The 12,529-nt window shown below is 45.8% G+C and overlaps 1 protein-coding gene across 1 annotated transcript; it reads left to right on the top strand.

Moving 5' to 3' along the window:
* The first annotated feature begins 434 nt into the window (after nt 1–434).
* On the top strand, nt 435–8,277 carry ANKRD66 (ankyrin repeat domain 66). The gene is made up of 3 exons (XM_074921749.1): nt 435–573; nt 1,948–2,176; nt 8,109–8,277. The coding sequence occupies exons 1-3, from the start codon at nt 435–437 to the stop codon at nt 8,275–8,277; spliced, it is 537 nt and encodes a 178-aa protein (XP_074777850.1).
* The last annotated feature ends 4,252 nt before the right edge of the window (nt 8,278–12,529 follow it).

Raw genomic sequence — 12,529 nt, forward strand, 5'->3', positions numbered from 1 at the left:
ATTGCAGTAAAATACTACCAGTAACGGATCCACAGCATTGGCAAGGGAGGAGCCAGTTTCCATGGTAAGTGAGTACTAACAGACCCAAGGCAAATGTTTGGCCTGAGCTGGCTGTTCACTAGCAACATCCTTGGGAAATGCAACATGGTTTTATCTATGAGTCCTTTATATAAAGGGCTGTACTTTCCTCCAGATTTCCATTACTGCAAACCAAATGTCACTATCAGTCTGTGATAAGTGGTTTGAAGATAATTTTTTTTTCTCTCTTTTTCCTTATTTTTGGATAAATCCTGTTTTTTCACAGTGCATGTCTCATTTCTATTCCAGATGCTTCTTGATCTGTTAAAATTGCTCTTGAAAGGACTTGATGCATCAGTGAACACCCATTAAACAACAATTGCTCTTTTACCAGGCACTTTTCTGAAGTGTGCAGCATGACAGAGCTCCACGAAGCTGTGGCTTTGGGGGACTATGACCTGGCACGTGAGATTTTGAGGACAGGGCGCTGCGACCCAAATCACAAGGATGTTGACTGGCATGACAGGACCCCACTGCACTGGGCTGCTGTAAAAGGTAAGGGCACCCCCTGCTCTGTTACCTCTGTGAACTGGTGTCTTAAAAGGGGATGCTGGTTTCGAATACATCTTGCTATGATGGCAATTAATGCTGGTAGTATTCACAGCTTTATCTGATCATTTTGTCCTTAATGAGAAAAAAAGAGAAAAATACTATTCAAATGCAAACTTTGCCTCCAAAATAATTTCTGGGGTTACCATCAAAGTGATTTTTTAGCTTTTTCTTCCTGTCACTTGAAAACTTAGAGTTTACATGGTATGTACATACAGCATGCCTGCTTGTCCCCCACATTACTTTTCTAAGAGTGCAGAGAAATTATTTCTCATGTACACCTGCACGAATGAGCAGAAAGTCAAACCTGCTGTATTTAAAACAGGTATTTGTCAAACCCAATAGAACAATATAATCGCAGTGTGTTTTACCTTGCTCTCCCTTTATCCCACCTGGTTGAAAGAACAAACAGGACCAGAGTTGTTAGCAGCTCCCATTTGGTCCTTCACTGTGAGAAGTGCCTGTTAAATTCAAACATCCCTTTATAGGCCAGAAAAGAGATGAACACAACTATCTAATGTATAATTGTGCACAGTGTAAAATGGGAAACCGGACCTGTACTCCTCCATGCTAGGGTGTTTGTTACACTTTGGGATCTCACATCGTGGCATCTGTCGTTGCTCAGAAATCAAGTGTGTGTTTTGCTGGTTTACACTTGACACCGTGTTTTACTTTTGCCCTGATGAATTATTATTCCTTTGGGCAGCAGCAAAGGGAACTGAGTTATTTAAGAAAATGATGATGAGATTGGCATGGCCTAGGTTCCATTGGGAACAGTCTAGCTCAGTCAAGGCAGTGTGAAGTGGGGTAGAAATAACTTATTTTGTTTCTTTAAGCAATTCCACAAGTCAGAAAAATATGAAGGTGAATGAAGACAAGTAATCTCTCTATCTCCTATCAAACAAACCTTTGTTTTAGTAAAGCTGTTCACAAGTTTTCCACTTTTTTAACATTTAAATTTTATTTTGCATTAAACTAAAAACCAGAATGAAACAACTGAGACAGTCAATATCCAATTGGTCAATGACTAATTGAGATGTGCTGTTCAGAAATTAGTAGAAAGCTTTTTTGATTTTATTGTTGGTTTTGTTGTGAAAATGCTTCTGGAAACAGTTCTGTTTGGGAAAAAAAAAAAAAAAAAGCACATTTTCTAATGAGTATCATTTATTTGATAAATCAAATGGCCAGGTCATGGGTAAAATCCATCATTACTTGACTGAGGGAATTATGATCAACTGTGTGTGACCGTCTTCTGCATCCTGAAGGAATAAAGTCTAATGCAGGTGCATCTTCTCTCCCTGTTTCTCTGCCCCACACAAGGGCAATCGGAACTGGTCAAGCTCCTCGTGGATCACGGTGCCCGACATTGCCTGCGGAGTGACGTGGGCTGGACTCCAGCTCACTTTGCTGCCGAGTCAGGGAGACTGGGGGTGCTTCGCACCCTTCATTCCCTGCATGCTGCCATGGATGCACCTGACCTCTTCGGTGACACTCCCAAGCGGCTTGCGGACATCTATGGTCACCACGACTGCTCCAGGTTCTTAGAAAAGTGAGTAGCGATGGCTGGTCCCACTGCAGCAGCTGATGAGGCTCCAGAAATTAAAATTAAATTGACTGCTCTATAGAGGATCACAACAAACATGAGTGTGTTACTTATCTTTCCACCTAAAGCCTATTAAAGCCATCAAGCATGAGTAGTAAATAAGCAAATATGTGTCTTTGTCAAGGGGAAGACAGTCATTTATTCCACTGCCTTCTGTGGTTTGTCTTGGTATGTTTTCAAAATTGTTACCACTTCGTGACATCATTGTGTTTATAAGGATATTACAGAGCGATTATTAAGCAATGGAAATGAAGGCAAGAACTAAGAAATATTAACCTCTTAGAGTGGTGAATACTGAATACAGAGGTTGAATTAAGAACAGCCCTTTAGTAGTTGATAGTAGTGTATGTATATCGTTTGGCTTTTCTTGCAGTAAAGAACAGAGCCATGCTTTTTTTTTTACATAATTATGGAAATTGAATTATTTGATCTGTTAGGAGGATGACCACATATTACTTCCAAATTTTTGAAAGCTCCTTATTGTCTTAACTGTTTGTGGTTATCACTGTCACACCATATGCAATGACTAATATGCTTTTTAAAGGGCTCCTAATTAACATTCCTGTTTTTCAGCCACTGATTTGGCTCACAGATATTTTCACCCTGGCAAAACTGTTTCCCTGAATCAGGATGCAGTCCTCCAGAGGTCTGAGCTGTGTCCCATACCTGCATCTTTCTAAAGCAGTGGGACAGATCACCAGAACCAGCTTGTTCTGTGCAAGTCCTAGTCCCACGCCTTACCTGGTATTTAAATACACTGCTTGTGAAACCTGCACATGCCAGACTCTGAGATGCTGAAAGCACCCAAAGGCTTTTCTGTGAATTTAGAGTCCCACCATAGTCCTTAACTGGCATCTTTTTTATTATACCATGGCCATATTCTCAAGACTGCTTTGGCACAATGCAAATCATGGATTTTTTTATAGACACATATCCAGCTCAAAAGTCTCCACCTTGCCAGTTCAGGACAAGTGCTGCAAAATTCAAAATCAGGTATGATGCCTGGGCAAATGCCTGAGGTGACCAGTGCCTAACAAATGCCAATTTTCATTAATCCATGTAAACTTTTTTGTAAGCACTTCTGTCCTTTTGCTGTACTTCTACAGCTTGTTGATTCCTGCTGAAGTGCTCCCTGCCCACCTTTAATCTTGACACAGCATCAGTGCCCTTCTATAGGAAGAGACACCCAAACTGTGGAAAATCCCCCTGACAGAGCACAGAAACCTTTCTAGGGGAGCCACAGATTCCTCTTTCTGAGCTCTGGCTACTAGAGAAGTTGATGGGACCTTTCACATGCAGGAAACCTTCCAGCTAAAGCCTCACGATTTGTGGAGCTGATGTGCTGCCAAACCCTCACTGTTCACCCCCTTTCACACACAAGAATCAGCTCTTATTGCCCTTAGACCTTCAGTTTAAAGAAATTTAAACAAGCAGCTGATACCTAAATTCCGCTACTTAGGTTTTTTTACTACCTAGACTGTAGCTGGGATAAACTCATGTTTGCCAGTTCTTTGAGAAGCGGGTGTTTCTCTTTATACTGCTCTCAGATCTTGGCTTGCTTAATTTCTTTATCAGAACAGGTAAATATTGTTTTCCCTGGAGAGTGAAAGGTCTGCAGGCCTTTTGCCCTCGATTAATCATTTATAGCAATTGCTTACCTATTCAACGCTGACATTTTTGCACCAATCTCACCATTAAATCCTGCTTATCAAGTCCTGACAAGTTTGTAGCATTTGACGTGCGCTTGGCTGTGCACCAGAGCTGTGGGGTGAGGTGACAGCAAGGAGGGGGAGAATTGTGAGGATGATGTCAACGGGCAATGTCCGCAGCAGGCAGAGTGGGAGAATGATTGACAGGATGATTGACATCCTGGTCTGAGCCACCTAGGCAACAGCCTAGGGCGACTCATGGAGAGGGTTTTCTGAGGGGAATGACTAATTCAAGGTGGAAAACTTGTCTTTCAGAGCCACGTGCTGGCCTGACTCCCCCGGAGCCTGCATGGCTCAGCTAGGAGCATGGCCGGGAGAACTTAATAATCGGGAGGAGGTTCTGAATGCCCATGCCTAGGACATTTTATAAGGCACATGAAGCCTGTGTGATCACCTCAGAGCCATAACGCAGCCTGTGGGCAGCAAAGAGTTTATCACCAGGGCTCAGGAACCCTTTCTTTTAAGCCCAACCACTACAAGTTACAACCACAGTGGATGCCTTCACCCTCACGCAAGAGTTTCACCTCCTCACATCAGCAAACTTGGCGTTAACTAGGAGGAATTAGTGGCATTTGTAGTATACACACGAGTACCTTCTGCTGCTGCGGGTGTGCAGAAGGTCCCAGAGGTGATGTCCCTGGTCAGGCTCCGTGGCTGCGGCGGGAGCTGGGCAGCGCTGCCCTGTGCTGCAGACACCAAATGAGGTGTGTGTCTGCACACTGATGCTGTGCGACACAGAGTAGGGCTGCGCTTTGCTCGTGGCAGTATGGGCATGTAAATATGAGGGGTATTCTGTTACAGAGCATCACTGTCAGTTCTGGATATTTGCCTGTCATGCAAAAAGAGAAAGGGCCATTTTAAAAATAATAGCCTATGCCAAATGCAGGGCTGTCATGCGTGTCTAAACAGGGCTATGAGCATCCAAATCCTTCCTAAATCCCACTTCAGCCCCTCTGGCACCACCACGATCCTCACACGCTGCCTGCCTGACCCCAGGTGCTGCTGCCTGCACGAGCATAGCCCTGCCTGCGCGGGCTGAGCCGCGGCGCTGTGCTGGGGATTGTTTGCATCAGCATGGAAATATTACGTGTATGGCCGTGTCAATGTTATTAACATGTAAATATTAGGAATATTCTGCTACAGAGTATCCACACCGCTCACCAAAGTTTGCACGGCCATGCAAAGAATAGGAAGCAGCCTTCAAAGCGCAGCTGCTTCTGAGTAACAGCCATGTCCTTTGCATCAGATTTTTTTTGGCAGCAGGAGGGCTTTACCCTGGATGCTGGGAGAGCTGTCGAGGTGGCAGAGACCCGCAGCCTGTGCCAGCCTGTCTGCCAAGTGCTGAGCCTCGAAACGGCACCAGAGGCTCCTGCTGTCCAAGCCCAGGGCATGTATATCTACATGCACACACATACATATATTTAGAAATATACCAACATATATGTGTGTGTGTGTGTGTGTGTATGTTTATGTATACACTCTATATTTTGTATATATTTCTAATGTATATATATATATATTTTTTGAGAGAGACAGAGTAACCCCAGGCTATGCAGCACATCTGTGTGGAGGTGCTGGCTTTGCTCCCTGCTCGCCGCCAGGACAGCTTTGCAGTGACACGCCAGTGCTGCTGTCTTACAGAGAAAAGAGGATTTTTCCCCGTATTTGGTGGTATTTTTGACTGAGCTCCAGAAATACTGAGCACCTACAAAATCAGAGCTGTGCAGTAGGAGGAAAGGCTTTGTCTCCTGCTGAACCAGGTGTACAATTGGGGTGTCTGTGCCGGGTGCTGGCAGCGGGGGAGTGCAGGGGGGTCTCTGTACAAAGAGACTGAGGCTGCCCCATGCCCGACCCAGCGCAGGGCACAGCTCAGCCCATCAGCGACTCTGGGGGCTCCTCTGGGAAAACATACTGAAGAAAGGGCAGAAATGCCGCCCAGCAGTGAGGAGCGAGGGAAGAAGTGTGCGAACAGCTCTGCAACACCAGGGTCGGGCGGGGGGAGGGAGGGAGGAGGTGTTTTGGGTCCCCGAGCAGGGACTCCCCTGCAGCCCGGGGGGGACCATGGTGGAGGAGATACCCACGCTGCAGCCCACGGGGGACCCCACGCTGCAGCAGGTGGACGTGCCCTGAAGGAGTTGCGGCCCATGGGGAGCCTGTGCTGGAGCCGGCTCACCCTGCAGGGCTGCAGGCCGTGGGCAGGACCACGCTGGAGCAGGGAAGAGCATGGGGAGGAGGGAGCGGCGGAGATGAAGCGTTATGGACTGACCGCAGCTCCCATTCCCCATCGCCCTGTGCCGCGCGGGGGGCGAGGTAGGGGAGTTGGGGATGAGCCTGTGAGGAGGAGGGGGGGTGCGGGAGGTGGTGTAGCTTTGTCTGTGTTTCTCATCTTTCCACTCTGTTTTCGATTGGCAATAAATTAAACTGATTTTCCCCGAGTCTGTTCTGCCCATGGCAGTAATTGGTAAGTGATCTCCATGTCCTTATTTTGACCCAAAAGCTTTTCTGTCTTTCTGCCCCTGTCGTGTTGAGGAGGGGCGTGAGAGAGCAGCTGGGTGGGCATCTGGCAGATGGCCAAGGTCAACCCTCCACAGTGGTTCCTGGTTTTTCAGTACTTTCTCCTGTTTGCTGCTGATGTGGGAAAGGAAAGGCGGCTGAGTTTTTGCTGGTTTTGGGAGAGAACTGAAAGGAACTTTCAGCGACTTGAAACCTGGGGGTTGGACGAGATGATCTTCAAAGGTCCCTTCCAGCCCAAACCTTTCCGTGATTCTGTGTTGTGTGACTTGGACTTGAAGGGTAGATGTACTTATTCTTTTAAAATTCTTCAGTGCCTACAAAATACTGAAAGTGGCTATCTATTTTTCAGTTTGCTGTCCCTTTTTTTCCCACATAATTGACTGCGTCACTTCCAGGCATGTGTGTAAAGATTAGGAAGAGAAAGGTAACAACACTTAATAGTCAAAATCCTTAAGTTCTGTGATTTACAAAGCTATAACAGAGATGACAAAAAAAGAGTAATTGTACTGCTCAAAGGATCATTTTGGTCTTGTTGTAATTGGGTTTTGATTTGCTTTCTTTGTTTTCAATGGAAAGTGTAATGAAAAACTACTGATATTTCAAGGCTATAAGGAAAAGTACAGTGAAGTATGTTTATTTTCAGCTTAGCTTGTAGAGTCTCCTTCACTGAAGATCTGGGACTGTGTTTGTTTAATAGAAAATATATGAATGTCACCCCCCCAAAAAATTAGGGCTTTTGTAAAATCACAGACGCCAAGAGCGAAGTCACTGCTGACCTGGAAATTCCGGAGTCTGGATGGACCCTGGAAGTGTTTGACATCCAGCAGATTTCACACACTTGAAATCATAGCGACAACTTGAAAAACACAGCTAAAAGCCCCAGCAACCAGTGGAGAGCTGTCAACGGTTTGTATATGGAGATACTGGGCTGGGGAAAATGGTGTCTTTTACATAATGTTTTCCCATGCAAAATTGGAACCTCTGCAGCACAGCCTGTTTTCATGACATTGCTTAAGTCAAGCTGTTATTTAAAAAACAGAAATGGGGATGAATTGTCAAATTTAGTTCTGGATTTGAATGCAAAGTTTATCAAAATTTCAAGGCTGAATTGGATGATGCTTAGACAACTTCTGAGTTTAAAATGTCTTCTATAAAGAATAACGATGTACAAATCCTTTCAAATTCCTGTTATCTTCAGATCTGATGTTTTGGCATTAAGAATTTCTAGTACTTATGAATGAGCAGTACAAAAAGTAACATGGAAAAGTTGTGTTTGCAGCGAGTTGATATACCATGTACAATTGTATTAAATGTGATTGAGCCTATATAGTAGCACACAAATTCACGAGATCAGTCTTTGAGAGCTTTTTATGGTTGAAATTATGATCCCAGTGGTAAAGTCCAGTCTCAGTGTAGATCCTTACCAAAGGTTTCCCACTTCAGCCCAGCTCTCTCTGGTCACTGATGGTGATGAATGGGGTGATGAATGTTGTTGGATTTGGGATGAGCCTCATTGTTTTCTCTTCTATTGCTGGCAACAGTGTTCTGACCATACAAATACCTGACCCCTGATCCTGCAGATGGGCTGCTCACGAGTGGTGGTGTGGCTGTGCTGTGCTCAGTGTCTGAAGATGGACTCTTGCTTTCTTCCCCAGAGCAGAGGTGGAGAGCAGAAACTATCGCAGGACAGCTGCGATGAAAGGAATCCCCTTAGACCAGAGAGATGAAGACTGGGAACTCAAGAAAGAAGAACTTGTGAGAAACCCACCATGTTCATGGGAGCACTACACATCCTCCACTCCAAAGAAAAATAAAAAAAAATAGGGGAAGCAGTAGTGTGCCTTGCCTATTTGGTGCCACTGACAACTCGCAGTGCAGAGCAAAGACACTGTCAGACCTCAGATGCCCCTACAGGGTGAAATATGGATGAACAGGAGAAGCAGGTGGACACAAGAATGGATCTTTGTGATGTGCTGCAAATACCGTCATTGATAGGAAGAGGTAGAAGTGCTTCTGTCTGTCTGGGTGTCTATATGTATCAGATCTCATATATCAGAAAAGTGCTGACAGTGTTTTAATATACTAATTCTCTAAGTCATTGAAATGTATAAATTGAAAGAAATTACAGCAGTTACCCGTATTGTCTGAGAGGCAAATGCTTTTGCTCTGAATTGATCCATGAAATCATCTGGGACTGTGGTTCTGCTCACTCTGGTGATGTTTTTCTTTGTTTGCTTCTGGTCTCGAGTGAAGCAGAAGGCTCTACAGGGTCTTGTAGTCTCTGGTGTTGCCTCTCTTTTCTTTGGAAGTGTAGTTGCTTATTCTGGCTGAAGGGTAGATATTGATGTTGACCTTTTACTGGATACATGGGTCTAAGAGCCTGTACCTACCATTGCTGGCCCAGCAGAAGGGAGAACACGCTTCCCAGTTAGTACTTTCAGACATGGCTGCCAAGACAGTTAGACCACTGCCTCATTTTTAGCAGTGCTCCCAGACATTTTATGTCTGTTCTCCTAGCAATGCTGTGGAACTGGTTTTGAGCTCATCAGCACTTTCCACGGCAAAAGCATTTTTGACTGTTTCATTTCTCAATCATAAAAAAATTGAATTTTACCCAGAGCAGCTTTCCATACTGTGCCAGCACTGGGCAGCCATTTGCATTGACTTCTGACATCTTGTATGTGTCTGCTTCCCCTCCCCTTATGTGCCTGCCCCACTTCCCCTCCATCACCCAAAAAATGGTCCTTCTGGGGTGCCTTGGTTACAGGTGTCCTTCCCACGCAGCCACAACACGCAGGAATTGCAACCACAAAAAACAACTCTCTGATCCATCTCCGTCTTCTAGATTTCCAGGGACTAATTCAGCCACCTACACAGAGGTGTCTAATGCTACTTGAGATGCTCCCAGGCTGACCCTGCACTTCTCCAGAAGATCCTGTGCTGTAGCTCCCAACCCTGTGCAGATGTCTCAGATACCCTAGGATATCTCAGATGAATCAGAATGTCTATATTTGGGCAAATGAGTCAAGCTCCAGCTTTGTGTTTTGTCATTTGCAATTTCCAAGCCATATGAAACATCAACACCATTCACAGTTGGCCTGGCTCTTGAATTAGTGACAGTGCAAGCGGAGACATATGTGGGACAGAGTGCCTGTTGCCATGCTGATCAACTGAACAGGCCTATTTCTAGCCATGAGGCTGTGTTGTCCTGGGGGTTTCACACAGGTGGAGGAAGATGTCTTCAACATCGTTTGTTGGGGCTGTGTTCTTTTGTGTGAGGACATCTGCAAGATGCTGGTTTTGCCTGCTGGGTCTCGTGGGATGTGAGTTTTTGAGGGATGATGATGCATGGGATGTAGGGAGTAAGAAGGAATGCCCATGGTCTTTTTGTAAAAGCGATTGGGACTGTCATGCTAGGGGATCAACTGCATTGAGCAACAGCAGGGAAAGAGGGGAGGTGTGGTGGTGCCCGTCCTTTAAAGGTCTTCCAGCTGTGGACACGTGTGTCCAGATGAGATATTTAACATCTGCCTCCCCTGGGAACTGCGGTGGTGGAGAGCGTCTCCTGCGGTGGAAGTGAGACTCAGTGGAGTTTGACGTCTGATCTGAATTGCAGCTAACGGCAATGGCTTTGAGTGTCTAATTTTGATCAGATGACTCAAACCCTTTCTGTTTAGTGGAACAACATGAACGCAAAATTTTTTTGCTTTACTACTGCAGGAAAAGCCGGAAAGGAGTGAAAGCTAATGGCTTGAAAACACTTTCTTTTACTTTATTAACCGCTTCCCCTTTCATTTCTGCAGGGATGGAGAGGAAGAAAGAAGGGAGTGTTCTTTTGCCCACGGAAAAGGCAACCCTTAAAACAAAAAGCTTGCAAGCTAAGCCTTTTTGCCTTCACTTCAACTTTTCCAATTAGCAGAAACTCTTCCTCTGGGTTGATTTCTAAGAGAGAGCACACAGAAGTTAGTGAGTCCTTCACACTGTTGTCATACAAGACGACTGCATCATCTCCTTTATCAGGGGAAAAGAAGGTCTGAGAAGCCTTCTGCCAGTAGAAATACATTGAAGGTTGTTCTCAAGAATGCAGCAGAGAGAAAGCTCAACAGCTTCTTACGGAGTGAATCCATGTCCAGCAGGGCTGATGCTACACCTGAGATGACTCTCTGGAGAGCATCTGGGATAGATCTGAATTCTGCAGAGCTACAGGAGACTTCTGAGGTTGGTCTCCACCCCTGGCAAACGTACTCATTCTGGGCGAGTGGTTTAAAACACAGGCAGAAACAAAACCTGCCGAGATGCAGGAAAAATGCACACTTGGCCCTTGGCACGAGCCGTGACATCCCCCTGGGCCTGGTCTGGTGAAAGAAATGATCAGTTCAGGTTCTGATCTGTTCATGCTGAAACCATTTCACCTTTAGATAATCTGCTGCAGTGGGTTGACCTTGGCCATCTGCCAGACGCCCACCCAGCCACTCCCTCACTCTCACTCATCAACAGCACAGGGGTGGAAGGAAAGGTGAAAAAGCTCATGGGTCGAGGTGAAGACAGAGAGTTCACTCACCGCTTAGTGTCGTGGGCAAAACAGACTCAACTTGGGGAAAATCAGTTTAATTTACTGTCAAATGAAAATAGAGTGGGATGGTGAGAAACAAAGACAAAACTAAGACACCTTACCTTCATGCCCCCTTCTTCCCAGGCTCAGATTCACTCCCTCATTCCCAACTCTTCGACATCCATCCCCCGAGCAGCTCAGGGGGATGGGGAATGGAGCTTAGAGTCAGTCCATAACGCATTGCTTCTGACACTCCTTCCTCCTCACGCTCTTCCCCTGCTCAGTGTGGGATCCCTCCCACAGGATACAATGCTTCAGGAGAAGCCTGCTCCAGTGTGGGGTCTCCAGGGGTTACAGTCCTTCAGGTCGTGACTACCTGCTCTGGTGTGGGGTCCCCCACGGGCTGCAGGTGGGGATCTGCTCCACCGTTACCTCCATGGGTGCAGGGCACAGCTGCCTCACCATGGTTTTCTACACGGGCTGCAGGTGAATCCCTGCTCCAGCACGTGGAGCACCTCCTCCCCTTCCTTCTCTGACCCTGTCTGTTGCAGGAATATTTCCCACAGTTTCCTCACTCCTCACTCCTGGGCAGTGCTTTTGCCCTTTCTTAAAGAAGTTTCCTCTGAGGAGCCACCAGCATTGCTGATGGGAGGAGCTGTGTCCTGTGCTGGGTTCACTGGAGCTGACTGGGACTGGCTTTCCCCAGCACAGGGCAGCCTTGACCTTGCCTGACAGAGACCCCCCGGACCCCCCAGCTTCCCAGCACGTGGCACGAACACCCCATTCCTCTGCCCGTGGGTCACGGGGAGATGAAAGCTCGGCTTTATTCCGCACCGCACCTTGCACAAAACCACCTGCCTCGGTGTTTTACCGAGCCGGAGTTCGCTGGTAAAAGCAGATCTTGTCAAACAGTAAAAGCCGAGCAGGAGAGCAGCGGCACGGAGCAGGGAAATCATGGTTTTGCATGAAGTGGGGCAGAGGGGGGACACATAAGGCTGGTGTAGGCAGTGGGCTCTCACCCACCCGTCCACCCCGAGGCCATTTCTGCATTGCTCTTTGCAAGGAGTAACCCCCTCTGGTAGTAACAGTGATCAACACAGTCACACAGAAGTTATAAACCAATGCAAGACAGCGATACAACTCAGAATATTGCAAATTACACACCAAAGCTGAAATAAATGTAAACCAAAATACATATAGACATATTGTTAAGTAGTTTCAATCAGCAAATACCAAAGCATTTTTAGAAGGTTTACAGTATTTTTAGTCCCCTTTGCGGCTAGCTCATATACCAGGCCTAAATTACTTTGTTATTGACAAAAATTTAAAGCAAAGTACTATCTAAATCAAATTATAATAATTTAACTCATAATAATTTACTGCAAAGATTTTCAATTCAGTTAACTTAGATGGTGAAGACAGTATCATCTACACTGGCTGGAGAGTTGCATTAGAGATTAAATTACTTGTCTTTGAGAATAAAATATCAACATCTTTAATGGGCTTCATCTTTTGTTACAGATC

This window comes from Athene noctua, chromosome 1 (genome assembly GCF_965140245.1).
Source record: "Athene noctua chromosome 1, bAthNoc1.hap1.1, whole genome shotgun sequence".
Taxonomy (NCBI): domain Eukaryota; kingdom Metazoa; phylum Chordata; class Aves; order Strigiformes; family Strigidae; genus Athene; species Athene noctua.